General features: G+C 41.3%; 1 protein-coding gene across 1 annotated transcript; it reads left to right on the top strand.

The window, feature by feature from the left end:
* trappc3 (trafficking protein particle complex subunit 3) lies at window positions 1-5,349 on the top strand. Its single transcript, XM_018667530.2, is given in 6 exon segments — window positions 1-179; window positions 1,273-1,370; window positions 2,437-2,485; window positions 2,487-2,537; window positions 4,197-4,379; window positions 4,515-5,349. Coding segments are annotated over 6 exon segments (543 nt in total). The 5' UTR covers window positions 1-137; the 3' UTR covers window positions 4,635-5,349.
* The last annotated feature ends 19,569 nt before the right edge of the window (window positions 5,350-24,918 follow it).

The raw sequence follows: 24,918 nt of genomic DNA, 5'->3' as shown, positions 1-24,918 counted from the left end.
CATAATCTAGTTAGCTTGATGCTGGTGAAAGTGTGTGACTGATCTGGCGATTACGGAAATATCTGCTTAGCCAGAATCAAATAAATAAAGGATTAATATCGAGTCACCACCTGTGTAAGCCTGTAACACTGTCCACAATGTCCAGGCAATCCAACCGAACAACAGACAGCAAGAAGATGGTAGGCGACTCCCGCAGGATTAACATCAGCCGAATCTAGCTAGCCTAGTTAGCAAAATGCTAACCGTGGACAAATAATGCTAGCTCATTTAACAACAGTTTGTAGTATACCTCATTAATTCCTTGTCAGTCATTTATTTTTGTTCAAAAGTGGGGCTAGATATATGATAAACATTTGAAACCGCCGAATAACTATTGAAATCATTGTTGAACATTGCTGGTTTGACAGGAATTGTAATTCGCTGTAGCGTACATGCTAAATAGCTACCCCTTGTAGCTGTATATGACGCTTCCTAGTTCATTTTGAGATAACTTTACAACTATGAGTCGTAGTAAACGATCTTAACATTGTTACAGAAATGCATTTCATTGGGGAAAATAACAAAATATATGACGTGACTAAACCACTGAGTTAAACTAGAATTTCCTGAAAACAGTCCAAGCAATATAAAGTGAAATAGTTAAAAAGCCACAGAGAGGAGTCAGCACCACCTGTCATGACATGGGTCAGTATTGTAGTTTTAATTGTAGACATTTATTTTAGTAGTACTGCTAAATTGGAGTGTAGTAAAGATGCACGCATTTGTGGTGCACATGATAACACATCAAGTTAACTAATTTAAAGTGTACATAAAGAGCTTTATTTTTTTGGTAAAAGTTAAAAATTTTTTATTCAGTGCTAGTCAACATCATTTCAGCACCAGGAACTGTCCATAGTTTGACCTGTTAAGCCACCTGGGGCCGAAAGTAACTCTGTCTGTTTGCCTGCATCTCTACACATTAAAGGAGTTGATTATTAGATAGCAAGTTGAGGTATTTCTTTTTACCTGACCCATGGCAACATACAGAGTGTGTTATGACCTTAAGGCAGAGCCTTGCAATTATTTGAACCCCATGTCACCAAGGGCTACTGGACGCTATTTATGTGTGTCATATAGTTTTACCAAGATGCTGTCTGCTTTGTTCAGTATATCTTTGAGAAAGGCTTGGTGTTGTGCTATGTAAGAAGAAACCAACTACACTGATCTTAAGGCTTCTTCCAGAGTTACTGTCCAGCACAAATAACATGATAATTCTGTTGTTTATATTTGCAGAACTCTGAACTGTTCACACTGACCTATGGGGCTCTGGTGACCCAGCTTTGTAAAGACTATGAGAATGATGAGGAAGTCAATAAACAACTGGATAAGATGTAAGTATCCCCATCTGCTTTGATTACCTAACTGTAGATGTAGCACGCTTTACATCCTTTATCATTTATGAATACAAAATGCTAAATTTGTCACAAGTATCATTTTCAGATATTAAGATTTCCAAAGTTAAAGATTTCATGTAAAACTAGCTGTTGTCTAGTTTTATGACAGTTATTAATGCAATTCACTTTAATAACTAAGCTGCCAAGCTCATAGAATTTCTTACCAATACAGCATGCAATAGCATCACAAAATTGATAGTACACAAACCAGGTGGCTTTTCTTTAATGTGTTAAACCTTTACTTGTTTAACCAAGGAAGAAGAGGGGATTTCTTGACCTCTTGTGTGTCTCCTTTTAACCCACAGCTTCCCACCCCTCTGACACATTCTACTGCCCTCTGTTCATAATATATACTTTGACACAAACTGAGAGATAACACAATGTTTTTTTTCCTAACACATCTGTGCCAGAGGTTCCCCTTTACTCTTGTAATTTCTCAGAATACATTGGGGCCTTTGAAGAGGAGAACACTTGACATGTTGTTTTTAAGAAAAGTAAAGTAAAGAAAAAAGTAATCTTTGGAACATCGTAATAATGCTCCCACAAAATAAGATTAAGAAAAAAGGATTGGTTTATAACTCAAAAATTCAAAAAATCCTGTCATGCTGACATAACTTTGGACTGGCTGTACTTTGCTTTTCTGGTTGTGCAGCAACCTTAAGCTCTGTGAGATGAGGCTTGTCTTACCTGGCCTTAGAAGGCAGTGAGTCTGCACTGGCAGTTGCCAGCTAACTGGTCAGAGACAGACCATGTTAGGATTGGGATGCATCAGTTGGCTTCAAACTCTGCAGTTAGGATAAGTTGACTTGACCTTCTGATCAGAATTATCAGCATTTTCCAAGTGTATGACCCAAAAATGACTCGGCGCATTTGTAACTGTCTTTTACCTTGTTACGGTGCAGTGCAGTGTAGTCTGTGAAGACTGTGAAGACTGTGAAGAGACAGAATGACTTTATCTCTCTCTCTCTCTCTCTCTCTCTCTCTCTCTCTCTCTCTTTCACAGGGGTTATAACATCGGAGTACGTCTCATTGAAGACTTCCTGGCACGCTCCTAGCATCGGCAGGTGTCAGGATTTCCGAGAAACAGCCGATGTCATTGCTAAGGTAATTGGAAGGTTCCAGGCCAATCAGAGCGTGACCGTGGATTTCTCCCAAGTTTGAGGGGAGGGAGAGAGAGAGACAGAGAGGGAGAGAGAGAGGACAGAAAGGACAGATTAGAGAGAGTGAACTCGATGAAACACCCTAAAAAACGATGAGAGAAAGACGAGAAGCAGCACTCTGCATTTTCCTTAAATTTGAGGCCAAGATCACATTCCTCTTTGCTTTGTGTGATACTTACCTTGATACTGAGAAGGTGTGGATTCACTTACACATGGAATGAAATGTAATCTCCTCCCTGAGAATGGTGCTGCATATCCAGTGATACCCCTTCTCTGCTTTACCATCTTGAAACACCTACAGCTCTTTTTAATGCGTCTCTCATGAAGTGAGTCAGTAGTCTTGTCATTTACTGAGTCACCTGGCTGATCATATTACTGCTGTGATGTGTTGTACGTCAGTCTTCTTCTCTGTATTTATCCCTGGCCTGGAGACACAGACAGGACGCAGGCAGACGATAAAGGCTGCTTAAAGGCCTGATTGTGTGCTCAGCGTCTCCAGCTGTTTTCAAGGTGTTGCTGCCGCATGCTAAGAGGGGAGTCAAACTGCAGATGTAACCCCCACACTAGCTCAGGGAACTTGCTCATGGTCATGAAGTGAAGGGTGATGTCTGTGAATGGAGGACCACTGTGCTTTCCACACTGCTGTTCCACAGCAGTGTGGAAAGCACAGTGACAGCTTTGCCACAGGATATCATGTGACCTGTAGCCAAATGGATACTGATTAGTTCATCATTACCCTGTTTTCAGTATTCTTTTGTTTGTTTCTTTGTTTTTTAAAAAAAAAAAATTTATTTGTGTTTATGTAAGGCCAGACAACCGGTCACAACCATTTCATATTTATACATTATTGCAAATCTGCCCAGAGCCATTTAATATTGTAAGCGAATGGACTGGCGCAGTTGGAATTTTGCCAGCTTCATCGAAATTTGATTTGTCACTGAGGAAGTTTGCCGTCCCTCCTGTGACAAAGTGCTGCAGAAGAACAAGAGCAACAGACAGACATTACCAAAAAAGCAGGTGTGTATTCCAATAATACAAACTCAAGACTTCCTACAAAGTAAAACCCTCTAGAAAAGTGAATAGATTATGACTTTTATTGTGAAAAAAATGCAGAAAGAGTTGAATGATAGTCAGCGGATTTGGTCAGTCTGGTTTGACAGTGATTTGTAGGCTCAGTGGACATTAAGAGAGAATCCAAAATAATAAAACCGAAAATTTGGACGGGACAGAGCAGAACATTGGGCCTGTGTAGCTTGTTCCACCTGTTCCTCCTAAGCCCAAAAATAACATTGTACTCAGAGGACAGATGATTATCCTTCAATTTAGTGTGTGTCTTGAGTAATCAGCAAATGTAATATAATAGACAAGTCTGGCAACAGTAATTTTGGCACTGCATCTAGTTTCTTTTGGGGCTTTTTGTTTGAGTCGTAGGGGTTGGTAGAAAGAAAATCAAAAAATGTATTTTGCCTATTTTTGAGAGATGGGGCATTTCACATTAACTAATATACAATGAAACATTTCTGTTTTCAATTGAGCAATCCTTCCATGTCTTTTCTGTTTTTATCCACCCCTCACTGTGTTGTGTTGTGGTTTTTTTTCTCAGGTTGCATTTAAGATGTACCTGGGAATCACCCCCAGTGTGACCAACTGGAGCCCGGCAGGAGATGAATTCTCCCTCATGTTAGAGAATAACCCGTTGGTAGACTTTGTGGAGCTGCCGGATAACCACAGCACGCTGATCTACTCCAACCTGCTGTGTGGGGTCCTCAGAGGAGCCCTGGAGATGGTAAAGTCAACACTTGAACATATTTACACATTGTGAATGTCTTTCGAAGAGAATTAAATGAGAATTCAAGGCTTTCATGCACAAATATTAGTGTTTTTGTGAGTTACATTATAACTGATTATGAATCTGTTTCAGGTCCAGATGGCGGTGGATGTGAGGTTTGTCCAGGACACTCTGAGAGGGGACAGTGTTACAGAAATTCGCATGAAGTTCATCAAGAGGATCGAAGAAAATCTCCCAGCAGGAGACGAATAATGGAAATAAAGGGGAAGTTACAGGAACACCTTCACTTACAGACTGAAAGGATGAACAAACCAAACTCAAAACATCAAGATGAGTGGTACTTCTCAGTAGCTGAAAGACTTCGTATTAACATCATAGCCTGGATCTGTCGAGTTAAAAGTTTTAAAGGCATCAATGCTGATATTATAAAAACACTCCTCAACTCCTAGTATCTTCATCTCCTGTTTTTTTTTCTATCTGTATTGTTAGGAGTAGAGCTAGGAGTTAGACGAGACTATTGAGATTCATCCCAACGAGAAGAAACACTTTACACTATTGAAACACAACAAAAGATCATAGCATAGCTTTGCTACTTTGAATATCTTATGAATGACATGAGTGATCTGCAGTCCAGTTTGAGTGTTTCTCTGCCAATAACAGCCAGTGTCAATGTAGAGGGCTAAGAGAATGCACTGTCACCATCCCACATGGAAAGTCACTTTTTCTTCATTTGACTGTAAAACCTCTGTCCTGTTTGTCAAAACATTGATTCGTTTTCATTTGGCCTTGTGTAGGCTCTTACCTTTTTTAATTTTTGGTGCAAGGCTGGAAAGCCCTACATTGTTATGTTTTCATGTTTGTCTTGTTTTTTTTTCTTTTTTAATTAAATCACATTCTATATTGCTGCCAGTTGTCTGGCATGATCATTTATGTTGATGTATATGTGAAATAAATGTAACATATTTGATATGATGCTTTACTCTTGAGTTTGTGAAAGTTTAGAGAGGTGACTGTTCATAATGTGTCTGTTGAGGGACCTGGCACAGTTTCACACACACACACGCACACTCCCACACTCCCACACATGTATACTAAGTCCTCTGTACCTTCTTGTCAGTTCAGTCAGTCAGTGTGACCGCTACCACTCTGCAAAGACAAACAATAACAGACCTAATTTCTCTCTCATGTTTGTTCAGGGTACATGGAGATAATCTGTGTGTGTGTTTGCGGTTGCATGTGCGTGTGCAGAAAAGGAAAAGGCTGCCTAACTAAGAGTCACCAGTGCTAGGTTCCAGCTGTCACACCTGTGAATGGCTTTACATCACCCAGAGTTAAGGAACACAACTTCTCATTTAGGTCCACTGCACACCTCGTCAATAACTTAGAAAAACAGATGGCCATTCACACACACACACACACACACACACACAGACGTACACATGCAAATCATCCCTGGTCTCTGATTTAGGAGCAAAAATCTGTTCTGGATACTGTGAGAACATTAGCCATGTTTTTCTTATTCCTTTGTCTTTTCTTGTCTTAGTGTGTAACAGAACAATAACATTTGTACCAACCTCAAGAGTCTGCTGAAAGCACTTAGAGGATGAGATTGTCAGATAGGGATTTCCTTTTGGGGAAATCTGTCAGCTATTAGCTGCTGGAAACCTTCAGGCTCTAAACATCCTATTTTATAGCTGCTATTACATGAACCCATTTCTGGTTTTACAGTTTTAGTGTTCAGGCACTTGGAAGTTATGTTCTCCGAACAGCCACCAGAGGTTGCTGTGTACATTACGTTCCTGAGCTGTTGGCTGCATTGTTCCCTAGAATGTAGCTCAAGTTATGTACATTTAGCATTTTTTGGCCAAAGATGGATATTGTGGGAGAAATGCATTCCCTTATTTGTGGGAGTAGGAGCCTGAGCTGCCAGAAAACATAAATAAAAGCTTCATTTTCAGATTATGAATATGGAAAGAGCAGACAATTCGCCATAGTTGAGCAGAGTGGCTGATGCCAATTTGTGGACTCTTGCTTTGATTTGGCTCAAGATTAGACAAATGATGACAACATGCAGTCTTTGTTCTTTATAATCCCGGGGAAGATGTATTAGGATGGGATTTCTTAGTATTATTTACTGTCCTAAGCCTCTGCCCACTTCTGTCTGGGGTAGTGCTCATTTAAAAGGATAAAGAGTGGAAAGTGGAAGCACCGTGAGGGCCGTCAGCATGCAATAAGCCCGGTGGGCCATTAGGCGAGCTCTCAACACATTACGTGCGCATATCTGTGCACCCTGCCGGGCCAGTGATGTGGATGTTGGATGGAAAGAGGGTCAGGAAATCGTTTTTGTGCAGAAGCTCAATGTAAATGACTTGGCAGAATTAGAGCCTTGTACCAAGGGGGCGGGGGGGGGGGGGATAAACGGACAGCTGGGTTTGTGTATTTGTGAAAACTTGTATCACTCTGCCATATGCTTGCAAGAATTTACCTTGACGTTCATATGCACACAGACTGTACATGAAGGCCATAGAGAGAATGAATTTATTACCACTGCTGTACTCACAAATAGGTGTTAATACACACTAGAAGGACCTTGTCCAAACACGCAAATAGGCAGTTTTCTGTTTCCCAGCCCTTAACATTCCACTAGTGTGTCTAGTGAGAGTTTTGTGTTGATTGTTTCCACAGTTTTATCCATTAAAGAAGAAAGTATGAAGACCACAAACTTAACTAACACTCTCTTATGACTTCACTCCTCAAAACCTGCGCATCTGTGATTTCTGTTCCCTTTGCGAGGTTGCAGATGTCGCAGAATGAAAACACAAGGAGACAAAGAAAAAAAGTTGTTGTTGAGGCACTTAAGACTTTCCCTCAGCCATGAGGAATTGCTTTGAAGATGCTATTTTTATCTATTGCTCCCCCCCCACTTTCTCTCTCCCACTGTTGTTCAAACCACACACGTGCACATGCTCTCTGGGAGATAAACATTTCCCATCACTCATATCGCAAGACACAGTTTGTTCAGAGTCTCCCATCAGCAAAGCACGCTACTTTTATTTTATGTTTTATTTTATGTTATTATTATTAATATTATTTATTGCAGCTGACTATATTTTTTAGAAAACTTTATTAGGACAGACCTGGAAAACAAGTAGCAAATGTTACAGGCCCGAGACAACGTGCGCCGATCTGCTTTAAGCCAGCTAAACGTTTCCATGTGGCCTTTATGGGAAACAAATGGTGAAAGGCACGCTGTGACAGTAAAGCCCAGCACACAGCCTGGTATTGACCTGCGCTTATTGAATACTGCATCCCTTTCTTCTACCTCCACTTCATCCATTTCTACCCAGTGTTTCTCTTAGTTTACCCACTTTATTTTCTCCATCTTCCTCATTGTTTCAGTCACTCCATCTTTTTCCATTTCCTTGGTAATGTCTTGCTGATGTGCTCAAGGTAAGCCAACGGTCTCTAAATCAAAGAGAGGATGTGTGATTGTTGACCTTGCTGTCTCTCAGGTGAAGTAGGGGCTGACTAAAGATGCAGTCACCCAGGATTTCCAGAGGTTTCCGGAGTGTGTGTTTTGCGTCTGGTCAGCGGAAAGAGTGGAGATGACAGCAAGATGGACAGCACTCCTTAAGGAGAGAATGCAATGAGTCAGCAAACAAGTGTGTTCATAGTTAAAAAAAAAACACAAAAAACCTCCAGACAGCCTGAGTAATGTTCCCAGGCAGTGAAGCGGTGGGAAGAGGTGGTTGATTTAATGAGCATGTCGCTGGTGTGCACCTGAAAAGATGCTCACATGAAGACAAGACATGATGTTGCATAATCCCCGGGCTCTACACTTGTCTCCTAAACCCTGTGAAAGTGTGATTTTTGCGGTTCGTGGGGATGATTCTCAGGGATTTATGTGCATAAACACCTCAGTAAATAAACGTGGATGTGGTTTTGAGAGGTAATTATGAGTTGATTTGGTATTCAGTCACAGTATGTACCCACTGAAATCTGCTACAGCATCTGCAAGCCATTTGGAATATGAATCATCACCCACTTCCAGACAAACTGTTGAGCACTTCCTATAAATCTAATAACTCATGCTTTGCTCAGCCATTTAGCACGGACTGTACATCCAATAGAAAGTGAGAAGGTTTTTAGGCCTCCTGAAGTTATGTTTGGGTCATCAGGAGTGTTGGCAGAAAGCGTGAGATGAGAAACAAAACTGGTAAAACACACCTCTCCAAGCTCAAAAATAAAAGCATGGATCAGATCCAGCTAACTCGTACAATAAAATCCTGGATCACCAGTGTCACAAGGGATTTGTGTTAACAAAGAAAACATCTTTTCAGCAGGAAGACATGTCAGGTTGAAATCGGTTCAAAGCTGGGTCTCTTTTCTGTATCAGCAGTGACCTGGCTGCTTCCAGGAGGGTGTCAGTCGGAGTCCTGGACTACACCGAGCCATTTAATGCCTTGTTTTTAGTTTTTCCCTCTTCCCTTTCTTCCAGGCTTTTTGGATGGGAGCTGCTAAGCTGCCTTCACTCTGCTTCCAATTTCCTCCCGCTCTTTCGTTCTTCCTCTTTTCTCCAGGATCTGATGAAGAGGAGTTTTTAGACGTTCCTGATGATACAAGTTTTACCCGTTCCAGATCCTCTTTATCTTTGTGCCTCATTTTCCCACAATATGCTCAACTTTTGTCTTGTTTTTCTCCTTCCTTTCCCTTTTTCTTGACCCCGCAGCCGCTCGAGTTGGAGTTTATGTAACAGCGGCAGAATTTTCCAGTTTGGAACTGCCTCACTTGAAGATGGAGTGAAGAAAATGAGTGGGAGAGAAAGAAAAAAAAAGTGTCATGTATAATTTTACACCGGCTAGCCTTGAGGGCAAACGGCACCTAACCTTAGACTTCATTATTCCAGGGCCTTTTCCTCCAGATGCACATATGTAAGCATATATTTATATCAGTCTCCCAGGCAGTAACAAATACGTTAATTCCAATTGAAAAGCAGGAATGTGAAAGTCCTGGTTTGCCCTGGACTAAAATCAAACCAGGCTTCCCTCCCAGAGCACAGGGCTGCCTAGAGGCTGCACACCAGCTGCACTGGACGGGATATCTCCACTCACCACTGCCAAGCATGAACTGACTGTGTGTGTGTGTGTGTCACATTGAAATCTTGGAGTGACAAAACACACACCATACGCTGATTAGAGAGAAGTACTTCTGATGACGCATGCCTCCCAAGCAGGCCTATCTATCTAACTTATACAGCATGATATCTGAGATAATATCACAGCATAAATCTAGACACCAGCTCTGAGCCTTTAAGTCCTCAGCAAGTCATTTATTATCCACCCACTACAAGTACCTCTCACACCATTCAGTGGGATTGTAAAGGGTCTGGATGTCCTATTATGGAGGCTAGACATTTCAGGTCTGTGAGTATGACTTTCCATATAAAACACCTCAAGCTGTCACACTGGAAAATGAGACTGGAATATGAAGGGTGAACTGAGATTTATGGCAAATACCCAACGTGAGAGATGTGTGATGGGGCATTAGTAGCTATATTTCCATCCAACTGTTGAGTAAGTTGTATGGAATTTGTGAAATGTTGAAAAAATAAAAAGCTAATTAGGTATGTTTACATTAAAGCGAATATCCTACCAAGTCTGCACAGTTGGCTGCAACATAGCAAAAAGAATTTAGTAATATCAGGTAGTTTGCTATTTGTTCATTACACTTGAAAAATCTTGAGCAAATTACAGCCAACATGTCATATGTTTGAATTAATTCAATCTCAGACCACTCCTATGCTGTAGGATTAATGTGGTTCAGTGCAGCCATGTTGCTTCTACTCCCTCACTTGCAAGCAAGCGAGCTGACAGGTGAGTACAGATGCTTGCTTATAAAGCAATACATCTGCTACATCTGGTAATGTCATTAACTTTGGTTAATGGTGCTGGAGAGACAGAGTTAAAATTTCACCTGACTGTGCAAAGTGACAAAAGCGTCAAGTCAAAATCAGACAGATTAATGTCTCCAGGGACCACTAATGTTAAAACTTTAAACCATCCAATAGCCTAAGCTGTTGAGATTTTTTAGTCAGGACTAAAGTGAGGGTTGGACTGACACTGCCATCTATAGAGCCACACCGCTGATAAAAAATAGTGAATTTGACCTTTCATAATTAACTCATATTTTGCAAAAATAAACTTGTAACTCACCCACTTAAGGCAGAATTCTATCATTGCTGCTCTTTAACCTTTTGTCATTGATGATAAGGCCACACAATTGTTCACATTGTCTCTTATCTTCATTAGGTGTAGTGTTACTCCATCTCAATATTGCTGGAGTCTGTGGTGATGCGTTTGCCGGACTGTCAAGTCTTCATAGTCTTTCTATTGTTACCAGGTTCAAGACCTCTTGATCACCTGCTGGGCACAGATACAAAGGCCTCCTGGTGATGAGAGATTTAAGTAATGGACCGTATTTATCAGACAGGCTAATGTGCAGAGAGAGCGTGCCTCTTCACTGATCCATGATGGAAATCAAAGGTCAAATGAGATTGTAGACACAGTAGATTTAAAATTGTTTGTGAAAGGTGTAGTGCTCACACATCCAGTACAGCAGGGGTGATTCTCTTTGCCTGCCATGAACGTTCTGTGCTTCCAGGTGCATGATGTTACAAATTGTAGAGTTTTGGGAAACATGCAGCTGTAGCAAAATGTAACAATAGTATGATTTATGCTAATAATGGATTTTTTGAGCATCCCATTAGCATGAGAGGATGTTTTTAATAAAGGAAGGGAGTTGCACATCATATGCATACATGCATGTATTTATTGTCCTTCAAATGCAACACATGCATACATATATTTGGGATGTGCAACATAAACGTATTCTCAAATGGCAGTGTCCATGCCAAACACGTGTAGCTTAATGTTCAGCTTTTGCCTTTCCCATTCCCTTGCTTGTGTCATTCAGTAATGTGAGCGCTGCGCCAAAGTTCTTCTTAATTTTTATGGCCTTGAAAATGTGATGTTTGTGTGTGCGCGTATACATGCTGCACTGTTGAGAATTTATTCCCACACGCGTACATGTGTGCATCTGCTTCACCTATGTGCCTCCCTGTGAGATTTCGTTACTCATTCAGTGCAGAGGTGCTGAAAGCGCTCTCCATGGGCCTCATAGAGTACGAACCTTTTTCCAATTAGCCAGCCAGGTTGGGCTCAGTGGTGCTTAGATCTACTGTAAATCTGGCGTAGACAAAACACCCACTGGGTCCTGCTCCAAAGGGACAGATAGAGAGAGGGGAAGAGGGAGGAAGCTGTCAAAAGCTGTGTAGCATTTTGTCGGATGGTTTCCGGGCCTCTCATGCTGCAGGTCAGTGTCTGGCTCTTTGTCTGTCAGCGTCCACATCAGTCAGCCAGTTAAAGGACTGTCATATGGTTTGGTTCCATGCAGGAGAAAAAAAAATAATTAAAAAGCCACACAGATTTTGATCTCTGTGGCCAAGTTACAACCTCACACATGGCCACAAACAGCCCCACACGCAAATAGCAAATCTTTTCTCTCGGGACCAACTAGACCAGAAGCATGCCTCATGTCAGCAGAAAAGTCTCTTGTTTTTAGTAAACAGTGAGTAGCTGATTGTCACCAAGTGAGATTCTCCTTGTGTTTGTTAGTCTTTCCAGCCACTGTCATCTGAGCACACTGTGGTTTATTTTTCACGGTAACTATGAACAATTTTGTTGTTAATATGTTATGAGACCATGTAATTATTTCCTATTTCCCCTCCTTTAATTCTCTGAAAGTGTTTCTTTGATTCAGAAATTTAACCATAATCAGTTAAACCAAAATTATATTTCAAAGAAACAAAGGAAAGTGAAACATAATCACTGAAAACAATCTGTTTTCAGAAAACCACATTTGGTTTCTTTTGCACTCGGTATGCAGCAGGCACCATGGAGACATTTTCAGTGGACATAAAAGCCAGTGGAGCTGAGTGAATGAAACCTGGATGTCCTCTGAGATGTGCTTTGGAAGACAAAAGCATGACTTGAACTGTGAGAGAGCATCCAACATTCACATTTTTTCTCCTTTACTTTTATCTCTCCTTTTCTGTTTTATCTGCTTCTTGGCAGGTGTGAACGAGTGCAAATAGATGATGCTGTGAGAAAAATGAGGACATTTGTGAAGGCATTTGCCAAGATGAAAGTGATGACACTTTCTTTTAAGAAATATGCTCATCTGGCACAAGTAACCAGTTCACGACTTTGTCCGCACAGCAGTGTATCCTTATAACACATGATTACCCTTTTTAAGTGTCTATAAAGGCTTTTTTATCATTTATACTTCTTCAAAGTCAGAAAATCAATCAGTATTTATAAAAAAAAAAAGGTAAGAAACAGTAGTATAAAACATTACTAATGCAGGAATTTAGATTATAAAAATACCAGTAGAAGCACAATCTTGACCACTTGTGAAGTCTAACAGCATGGCTCCAGGGATGCCAGTGTTGGCCAGTCAGTTAGTCCACCACATTTCTATTGGATGGACTGAAGTTTTGTATAGACATGTATGGTCCTCAGAGGATGAATACAACCTACCTTAATGATTCCCTGAATTTTCTCTCAAACACCACCATGAGGTTGATGTTTGTGATTTTGTATGAGTTGTCTCTACAATTATTTGATGTATTTCCATGACAAATGTAATGTACTTTGTGTTACTAAAACCCTTAACATACGTGGTGAGCATAGAGAACATTTTAGCTTCTAAGCTTTTTAGCTGAATTACACCCTTACTGTGCTGCTGGTGTGACTGTAGACTCTTGCTAAAGTATATTAAGGGACTCTTTAAAATAAAATGTGAACAGTATTGCCTTGTAGCACTAAAAACAGCACAACTCTCTGATTTAAACATCCACTGCTTTTACAGCATTTTCAGTGTGGTGCCTGTAAAGACTTCAAATGTTGCACTTATGTCACAGTTATGTCATAATTTGAATTTTTGTCACTTATGTGTCACAAAAAGTTCCTGTCACTGCAACAACTTTAAATCATAAACTATCTCACAGATATTGCTGAAGTGCATGCACTGTAATGAGAATTTGATTTTAACACTAAGTCTGCTGTCAACACCTGAGGCCAGAGGCACCAACCATCCCGGTGGTGACACCTCTACCATGAGTGCATGATCTACCAGGGTGGACCTGGTTATGGAGACTCGAAAGAGTGGACTGTTCAGAGACACAGCCCCCCATTCACACCCAGCTCCGGTGCTACATGGTCTGGTTCAACTTTACAACATGAAGGGGGGGTCTTAAAAACATGCCCTGTCACTACTCAACCTCCAAAAAATGTCACTGATTTGCACACACACACATACACTTGCCATTGGGTCACCAATCTTTGACACATGCCGGGAGGTAGGTGGGGCCGCAGTGTTAGCAGGATATTTATGACATCATGACATCATCAGGCCAGGTGATGGAGTGCTGTGTCATGCTTTGTTTGGTTTTCCAGCGGTAACCGTATTAGCAATAACACCAGCTTTGGTAAAACATGTCAGTGGAGGATATAACTGAGATTGGCACACAACTGTGAGGAGAGGAAAAAAAACATACAATAATAACCCAGGGGGTGAATGTGTTCGGAAGAATTCTGGCGTTGAACATAAGTGCGTAATTATAACAAGGTGCTGTCAATCACAGTCTCAGCTCTCTCGACCAATGCTCCCTCTCTTCCTTAACACCTCAGTGACCCCTGACCCCCACACACACCCCACAACACTAACAGTGTGCTTCTTGTGACACACGAGGCACCTCTCAACACCTTCATACTCAACATACTGTATGATGGTCACATTGCATGTAATGTAGAGCAAAATACACACACATAAACCTGCAGGTACATTTACTTAAAGGGACTGTGTCAGTAGTTTGGAAATGCTTTAGCCTATTTTTAACATCAGTGTTAACACAAATTATATATGATCAAACATTTGTCTATAAACAACAAAAATTACTGTAATTGATTACATCAAACAAGTTTAGTCTTTTTAGAACTTACAGCAGTGAATAGGAAACACAGAGCTTCTTCAAAGGTAGAGTAATGTGATTTGTAGCTGATGGGCTGTTGGCACACCTAAAACCACTGGTATAGTCCTTAAAGTCTATGAACAGGACTTAATAGGGGGGAGTGAAAAGGCTGCTGGATAGAGTGAATGGATATCATCATTCACCGCACATTAAAAACAAAACAGAAATGGAGACAGCGAGAATAAACACCAGTGTTTATGGCTACGATGAAACAACAGAATGACTGTAGTCAGTGGTCAGTGGTGCAAGGTGTGGACACTTGAATCAGCAAGGAAAGACTGACAGGCGTAGTGGATGGTTCCATGAAATGTGAGTCATTCATTAGCACCTCTTTATAGAGTTGTGTACCTCATTTTAAAAAAGGTACACCGTAACTAAAAATAGAAGCGAGTAGCATGCTCGGAAAACAGAATCTGATATTTCCATTTTCACATTTTGGGCACTTGTGTAAGCCGCGTGACGTGGTTAAAACTGAAATGATGGTGTAATGTGTTCAAAGACACATCACGCCATTTGTAGACCTGCCGTCGCCAGTGGTGTTCTAAAGGCCAAGCAGGCATGTTGCACCAACCTGCTCCAGGGAAATGCTTAAGCATTTCCATTTCCTGAAAGGGCTCAAATCTATGTATGTCCCCTTTTTGTGTGAATGTATGTGTGTGTACAGTATGTACACACACATACATTTAAGACCTTACAACAGCAGCATTTAATGTATGTTTTAGCTAGCTAGCTATCAGTGAACTTTGTGTCCACCAACAGACACATGTTGGAATGACAGTGGGATGGTAACAGTGTTTCCTGTCTGATGTTTCTGTTTCAGGGCACCCAGAGACTGAGGCGGGAGGAGTGTCGATGCCTGTCGAAGCTGATAGACAAGGTCACTATGGGAAAAGGAAGCGGGATGCACTTGTTTGACCTGTGAAGTGGGCGTAGGAAATGTGAATCGTCATCTGGGGCCAAGTCAGGCCAGGTCAGTCTGCCTATATCTTTCATGCCTTACAGCAGCCACCTGATAAGTGTAGATGAATTTTGATTCCACTGAGAAACTGAGTTGGGGCACAGGGCCTTATGCTCAAAGGTTCACATAAAAGTTAGATTTAATGACAATAAAAAATCTGTGGCACTTGATCAGAAACAAGCTGTTAACCTTGACCTCTTGAAAGATGTAGGGACAGAGAGTTTCATCCGACAAACACCGTGGTCGAAGGGTGGTTGGGTGTTGAAAACCTCATCCAACCCAGAACAGGTAAAGGAGGACCCCACTTAATTGTGCCAACAACAAATGGGGGTTTTGATTAGTTTCTCTTGACAAGCTTTGGTTCGAACATATTTGTCACACAAGCCCCCGCCTCCCAAAACTAATTATGAGGTCAGTGGTGCGAGATAATTGGCTTCTATTATCCTTGTCTGGATGAGTGAGGGCAAACAAAGCTGTCCTGCAGAAGAGGGTTACAGTGGTCATCCCTCTGCCCCAACCTAAACCACTTTTGAGGTGAAACTGGAGAGGACATCCTATGCTGTGGAAGAACGTGGGATAGCTGGGATTTAGCGGTTAAGATATGTAAGAAGAGACAATGAGAACCATAATTTGGCATGATTATTTAATAGAGGTGTCACACACAGATATGGGTAGAGGAGTCAAGATTTAGTAGATGGATTTAAGAGTTAAATAGATGAGGTTTGGCCTGAGCGCATGTGTTCGAAAAACCCCTATATCCATTAAGTCATTCCTGTGCATGAATCACTGATTATTCCTCTTTTCAATACTTTACTCCATCCTCATCTCCTACTCACTCAACTTCTCCCCTGCATCATTTTCTCTTCATGATCTTATGGTTTCAAAGTGATAATTCCAATTTACCTTCACAACATAAATCTCTTTCCCTGGTCTTCAACGTGGACTTACCACTGCATAGCAGGCCCAGCCCAAATGCACTTTCCTTCATAAACCTCTCGATCCTATTTCCCAGACTATTTTGCTTGCATATTTCAATCGGCATGGAGCGCAAGTGAGGGGTGGAGGAGGAAGGGGTGAGAGGGAGGTGGGAGAGGGGAGGAATGAAAAACACAAGGAGGTCAGCGAGAGAGACATTTCTTTCTTTCACACCATGTGTTACTGTAAGATATTCATTTCCTCTGCGATTCCTCTCCCTCCCTCCAGCCCTTTGTTTTTCTTCTCCATCACTGTCAGTGCGCACTGGCTGAGGTAGTCCAGGTCGCATCAAGTCCACTGGATCCCGTCTCTATCTTGGATCCATCCCTCCAAATTGGTTTCCCAAATTGTGAACCGTGCAGAGTGCAGCTGTGGTAACCTGAGAGCTTTCTGTTGTAGTTCTGAGCCGCCAAAGCCGATTAAAAATGAGCATGTTTGACTTCTGAGCCTGGTTTTGTGATTGAACTAAAGGGACAATCTTATTTATCAAATTGAATCTAGATAGAGATCTGTTGACTTCATGTGAGATTTCTAGTCAGGCTTGGACTGGCTGTAAAGCGGCCGCAACAAGACCTGGTAACAGGGCTGTTATTTGCACGCCAGGGAAATGTTTATTTATTTTATTATTTAATTTATGTCATACAATAATTAATACATTATTTAACACAAATGGGAAAAACAGAGATTCCCCTCTCTCATCTTTGTCTTATTATTCTTCTCTGTCAGTGTCAATGTTTACCCCTGGCCTGTACTGCGTCTCCACTAAGCCTGAAGTTATTATTTAACAGTGCAGTATGGCTCTGAGTTCAGACATTCTCATCATAAAATCATAAAAACACGACTGTGGTTGTACTTCAATATGCAAAGCATTCTGGCATTCTGAGACCGAATATAAGTCATTCCATGTGGAGGGGAGGGTTGCTGAGGCTGGAAGTGTCACATGCTTCTGTTGCAGCTCTCTGGTTCTCATGCACAGTAGCCAAGGATCCTCATTAAATGGTGTGTTTTCATTTAAGTCTCAGTGTGCTGTCGCTAACGCGTTACATCATCGAAACTCATCAAAATAAGGAACAGGATGTTTTTGACATCCATCCTGATCCAAATGTGATTCATCTTTTTACCAGATGTACTGTGATAAGCAAATCGTAAAGACACAGGTGCTCACAAACATTCGCACAGTGGTTTGGTATGCTGACAGGAAGCTGAACTGTCACTCAGGATAACCTGCAGAGCCAGCCCAAATGCGCTTTCCTTCATAGACCTCTTGGCACCATATAACTCTGTACAACTTGTGATTTTTCTTTGGTTGTGGACTTTTTGTGTGGTTGGTGAGGCTCATGTCAGCACCAAACGATCCCACCAGAGCCCTGGAGTTGTCCAAAGAATCTCCATTGTTCAGGCTCCATCAGCAAAACTACTCATTTTCTCAGTCTCATTTTAGAAACATTCAAAAAATGTATTTTTGAGGCTCAGCTTTCAGCCCTTGATGTGTTGTTTTTTACAGTCAGTCTAAAATGGAACAATTATTTCGCAATCCCACAACTGACCATTCACTAAACCCCTAAACAGTGATTGTTCAATCTTAGCTCAGCAACAATAAATAGGATCATCAGGCCCGTTAAGAATTTAGAGGTGGTGTCTTGTTTTTTAGCCTTTGCAAAACTAAGTGCTAAACAGTGTGTTTATCAGCTCTAATGTAAGCTGAAATCATTAACATGTCTAGCTAACCAGTTTACTACCTACAGCAGTAACAGAACATTAGTGTCTCGTTCGGGTACAAACACAATGGTTAGTCCTCATCCTCAAATCTTTTTCTCTTATAATGTGAGAAGAAAAAGTGAAGAAATAATGAAAATGTGAACAAGTCTGTTATGTTCTAAATAAGTCCTGTCTTGTATAATACTAGGACTAGCTGCAACACAAGAATACAGCTGTGCATAGGCAGCTTTATCTTCAGTCTTTTAGCACAGTATCATGTATGTAGCCATCAAGTGTATTATGAAAAAAAAGGAAATGTTAAAAAGGTCAGGTGGAGATGGAGTTTTACAACCATCCCATTGAACAAATGTTAGATTTATTAGCTAGCGAGTAACAACCGAAAGAACTGGAAGTCGTTATTTCAGCTGGCAAAATCGAGGGTTGCTGGATAGAAATGAGAAGATTTTCGAGTGGTAAATCTGATACTGTCATCACTGTAAACTGAATATATGTGCAGTTTGGAGAAGCGCAATAGTGAACAGCACGTTGTTAATCACAACAGAGAATTTGTCATCAGACACAGTGAATACAGTCATGTTTTCAGAAGACATCACCATAGCATTGCTGGGATAATATTTAGCCAGGTGCTGAATGTGGACTGGGAGACGTTTATAGAGCTGAGTGCTTTATGGAATCCATATCCCTCCTTAACGGGCTCTCTTTGGAATCAGAGAAGTAATACAGAGGCCTGCCTGCAGAGAGAGACAGAACAGAAAGGGAGAAGGGGGGAAGATGGAGTGAAGAGGAAAGAGCAGGACACAATGATGGAGAGAGCGGAAAGTAAGAGAATACCAGCTATAGACAGAGACAAATACCCCTATGTCTGACAGTGACAGTTAAATCCAATACCCTGCAAAGCTGTGAATCAGACTCAGGCTCCTGCTATTTTTGAATAATTTGTAAGGGAGATAATCACATTTTGGATGGAAGGAGCTCCACGCCGCAGTGAAGTAGAACTAAAGAGCTCTGCTAAATTCCTGCCTTTGGAATTTGGATTCCTGTGTTTTGAGACATATGCTTTATATACGAGCCTGGACGGGGCCCACGCACTGCTTTATTTTCTTATCCAGACACCCACTGGCATGTAACGTAACTGTGGTCAAAAACAGGGAGAGGCTTCAGCTATGTCCAGACCCCACCCGGCCAACCGACGTCCATGCACGGTGCCTCACCCCACGTGTTCAGCTCGCTCACATGCGCCCGTGAAAGTGCGAGAGGCTGAGAGATTCAGGAAGGAGAATAGTAGGATTTGGACCCTGCCAGAGGGCCACCTCGGCGGCTAGGGTTACCTCCGCTCATTCTTCCCTCCCCTCTTCCCTCCTTTTTTCCACATGAACAGGAAAACCCTGGCTCTCCCTTCCTCTCTGAGCCGTGGTGTGTAACTCTATGTGTCTATGAGAGAGAGGTGGGCCAGGCTGGATCTGCTTGGCCTTGGGAAAACCACATAGTAGAGTGTACCCAGCCTCCAACAAGCTTCCCACAGAGAAACGCACATCAGGGATGTCCATAACCCCCTCATAAAATCTGCACCCCTCTTTCATCTCCACTGTGTCTCTCTTTGTTTCTTTGTGTCTTTCTGCCATTCTTCTTTTTGTTTTTCTTAGGTTTCACCAAGTTTAGCATTCTTTCTTTCCTTCCTTCTTTTTCAAACGTGCAAACATGTCAGTGGTAATTCATGTTGATAGCGGCCTTTTGTCCAAATATTTCTGTAACTTTAACCAAGAAATCAATGGTAAATCCTTTTAATCGAGCTGTTTGCTGAGGTGGCCACAAAGTCCTGCTTTCCTTGGCTAGTTGGCAACGACCTGTTTAAACATACGCCCGTTTCTCTGTTTACAGTGGAGTTTTGGATTTAACCCCTCAGCCCGCCAGTCATCACACCTGATGGGAACAGATAGGCTGAATCTGCTTAAGCTGTCAGTCAGAGTTGGTCTTGGCTGCAAGTGCAGCATGTGTGGGTGGTGTGTATGTGCAGTGGATCCACAGTGTGTCTTTGTATTGTGCATATGGATTTGTGGGTGCAGTATGTATGCAGGCAGTGTGTAGGTCATCTAGATGTACAGTGATTAGAATGTAAAGTAAATGGTGTATGAACTGAATGAGTGAGCAGATTGATAATGTTTCTTTAAACCCAGCCAATATTAGCGTTAACAGCTATTTATTTGCCAGTCTACAAGAAATGTTACGAGATGAGCATCAAACTTCTTTCCTTTATTCACTAAGCGCTGTCTCCTGTGGTGGGAAGCAACAGCAGCATTTTGCTTCTAGTTCTATCACTTCTTTTCTTCTTCTGAAGTTAGCATGCTATAACCAGCTTAACCTGGCCTCTCATCACTTTCTCATAGTGACTCACTGTCACTGCTCAGAGGACGTATTCTAATCTCTTGTGTTGTAACCGTAAAAATGGCTGAAGCTCATGGCAAGCGACCATCACCACCACCCACTCTCCCTGGGTCACCACTTTCAACAGCAGAGAAAACTCACAAATAGCCTCTTTAAAGCATTCTTACGGATGTAAAGCATTACTCTGCCAGAACACAACAGAATTAAAATTAGCTCTGTCAATTTATTTGTTGATAGTACTACTGATGTTCCGAAATTGTGAATTAAAAAAATAATGACATCACAACGATGCACACACCTTCTTTTGCTCTATTCACACATATGATCCCAATTACAGAATTATATACCCTGGACAGGCTCACTTTCCCCAGTGACTGATGACTGTGGGATTGTAGGGAGTCAAAACTGTAACACTTCATGGCACACACACACACACACATACACACACACACCACACACACACACACACTGATACTGTGACACACACTAATACAGTAATACCAGTAATTAGGTGTCCACAGCAGGACTTATACATGTTACACTTACATTACTTAAATGCTGTTTGACATAAATCATAACCTGCCCACCTATTCATTCAACCACGCACAACCACAACCACAACCTCTCTTTCGCATACACTCACACATACTCTCTCTCTCTCTCTCTCTCTCTCCCTCTCACACACACACACACACACACACAGTGCAGTCTGTTCTCATCTGCAGTCCGTCCCGGCCCACAGATGTTCCCTCTCAGGGTGATCTACAGGATTTGGGGAGTGTTTTGAAGCGTCGGGCCAATGACGCGCTGCAAAGCCCTGGAGATTTCAGTGGCGGGCCCTAAAAGAGTATTTACCCTACCTGCTGAACTCCTCTGTGATCCTGAGCTGGTGCTGACCATGGTATCTGAAGGAACACAAATGAGCGTGCATGTGTGCATATGGGTGGAAAGACACACGGATTTTCAACTTTATTCATTGGAAATACGTGTAGCTCAGCAGTCCCGTGAGCTTTCATTCCTGAAGTCTGTAGACCTTTTTTTATGTACAGATTACATATTGGCAACCGACCTCTTACACACATGTTTTCTATTCCCTAATTGGAGAGACTCTACATTGACCCTATTTACATCTTTTTCCTCCTAATAGCTGATATATTTTGTAGATTTGGTCTCTCAAATGTAAGGGCCAAGGAGGAATGTTCTCAATAAAAACCTGAAAAACCATTTGTATACAAATCTGTGCCTCAAATGTTTGTTTTGGTCTGCTGCACACTTTGAACTTTTTTTCATATTTAAATGTTTTTATGATAGTTTCCTGACCAATGAGCATGACATAGGGCAGGCTTGTCCTTTATTATACCCTGGAATAGTAACAGGCAGTTTCACTGTTATTTGTCATGCTTGCCCTGAGGGTGTTGGATGAAAACATTTAACCAGGCAAAATTCGCACCATATTACCATTTTGTTTTTTCCTGACATCATGTCTACACAACCAAATGGTTTCCCTTTGATGAATACCACACATAAGAAGAACGAAATGATAAGAAAAACCATAAAACAAGTCCAGACTCAACACACTGTCATAAACATTTCACTAAATTGGATTCTGAAAGAAAATCTGTGAACAATTTTACAATTTATTGCAAGACAGATTTTTATCAATTTTTGGTTACTATAAAGTATTTCATAGGCATTGCACAACAGGCAGTATGTCACAATCCTACTTTGTCAACAAGACTAAGAGTCCCCAGCCACACTAGTGGCTGTGAGACGCCACACTGAAGCACAGCAGTGCTTTGAGCTAAATGTTGTCATGCTATTATGGTACCGCTGAACATGGTAACTTGCTCACATATAGCAAGTATTATTTAGTTTTAGTATATGTTAGCATGCTAACATTAGCTAATCAGAAATAAACAGAAAGTACAGAAGAGGTTAATGGGAATATTATTTTGCAGATATTTGATCATAAACCAAAGTATTGCAAAAAATTAAACATTTGATTTGATGATAGCTTTAGAGGAAACATTACAGGATCACCAAAATCATAACAATTCAGCCTGAGTGGAACAAGAAAGTCTGTACCAAATTTCATGACAAACCATCCAATAGTTTTTGAGAAATTTCACCGCAACCTCAAATAATCCCAACAGTCTTTGGGCTTCATACAATGGGAATCATGAAGGTCTGTAACAAATTTTGTACCAGTCCATTTGTAGATGTTCAGATATTTCACTGGATAAGTGACAACTTAGATCTGCTGGTGACACTAAATGAAAAATCAGGGGATCATCAAAGTAAGTAGGCTTCACTCTCTGGGGATGATGAATGTGTGTAAATAATTTCAGACAATACATAGTTGCTGTGGTATTTAAGTTTGAAAGACAAAGTGGTACACCAGTCAACAAAACAACATTGCTATCCACAGAGCCATATCGCTATCATGTCTTAAAGTAAACAAACAATAAGGACAACAGTGGTAACAAGAATTACACTGGCCCTTAGTACCATCATGTGTTTTGTTTAAATATATCCTCTGACTTTCCATTTATCTCCTGCTGCATGCAACATTGACTCCCATGATGGATGGTGACATAAAAAAAGACATGTTTGGTGGTGTCATTGTGATTCTGCTGTATGGTAAAATCATTTCTGCTCTGACTACATGACTTGATTTTATTCAGAGGCAAGCAGAGCATGCTTGTATGCAGTCCCACTTTGGGGTTGCAGAGTCTGTGGTCAATTTGGCCGCCTTCCCTTCTGAATTGAATGGTGAATACAGTGGACATTAATAATTTGATCATTCCCACCATTACCATGGGAAGGCAACAAGAAGTGGTTGGTGTCCAACTGTGGCTATGAGTTCACAGAGCCAAACTGACGCTGTAGGGCCTATTCCAGACCTTGATTATACACTCCACGCTCCCTAAAAGGAGCAAAGTATCAAGGCAGATAATAGTACTTACACACCAGAAACATGTAAGAGTTTTCTCACAGCTGAAAGAAATAGAATATCTTTAGGTTTCCATTTGGATTCAAAGCAAGGTCATCACACAACTGAGAGGACCAGGGGCATTTTGTTGCCCCGAGTCTTGAGGTTTCGCAACTTTTGTTATGTAACTCTTTCTGATTCAGCAGTGCTTGCTGCCGATGAAGAATGTACACAACTAAAAGAGAGCTGGATCTGTACCGAGGTTTCAATATGTTTCCATTTTGATCCTCAGAACCCACTCTGGAAACACACGGCCCCAGCCAAGACCATTTTTGAAACAAGCGCATATGAGTGAATGTTACAACTTACAAACACGTTTTCCTTTTTGTAACATACAGAATGGAAAAGGAAAGAGCACAGCACTGAAGGGCTTACTGCTAATGACTGTCTTTAAATAGATCAACTCATAGGAGGGTCAGGCTTTGCTGTCATGAAAACAACACTGCTGGCCGTCAGACTACTGGACCCTTTTCCCTGTTTTCTTTTTTTGGTTGTGATGTACACAAAAATCCCTTCTGGGGTTCATCCATGTTGACATCACAACGTGAATGAGGCCATTTTTCTTTGCATTTCTGAGATGGATGTTTTAGTTATTACAGTTTCTAACAGCTCATAGTGAAAATGAAATTATCTTTACTAGTTTTATACAAGATTATTAGTTCATTTCATGGTCAGGACACTGACACATTGGTCTATGATTTAGTAAAGCGTTCAAATACAGCCATATGATATTTAGAGTTTATGAAACATCTACATCAATACTGACTGTTAAAGGACCAATCACTCGATATATATGAGCTCTATTCCCCAATTCTACCAAATGCCTTTGTTTCTGTGGTTCTGAAATTTTCCACTGAGTCGACATAGAGCGTAACCATCTCTTCAGGCCATGGTGTGTGTGCGCCTGTGCACTTTTAAAGGATGAGGATGGGATTCATTGAGGTTTGAAATGGGAAACAGACTAGCAGAGATTCTTCCAGGGGTGATTATATCTGTGGGATAGTGGGGTCCATCCAAATGTGTGTGGTGTCTTTGTCTCTGCCTGGCTCCCTAATGCCCCTCAGGGTTGCAGAGCTGCTTGGGGTTGAAGGGTCCTGCCTTATACCCTGCGTCTCTCAGACTCAGCCATAAGCATCTTCTGTTAAACTGACATTTTTCCATGGAAGGACTGGTATTCTGGCATGTCCACGATCAGACCCATTATTTACAAGAGCAGATTATTTGTATTTTACTATGCCAAGGAAAACAGATAAAATACCAAGAAGCAGTCCAACAGCAATCCTGACTTTAGGATAGAAGTTATCTTAGCAAAATATAACAAAGGAGATGATAAGGATGTTATCTGGGAATATGACACTAAACACTGTGTATCTGTTGTGACAACTGTGTTGCTAAGGGTGTGTCCTTTACACTGACACAC

The sequence above is a fragment of the Lates calcarifer genome, linkage group LG3 (assembly GCF_001640805.2).
Source record: "Lates calcarifer isolate ASB-BC8 linkage group LG3, TLL_Latcal_v3, whole genome shotgun sequence".
Taxonomy (NCBI): domain Eukaryota; kingdom Metazoa; phylum Chordata; class Actinopteri; family Centropomidae; genus Lates; species Lates calcarifer.
This window is presented reverse-complemented; position numbering and strand designations above follow the sequence as displayed.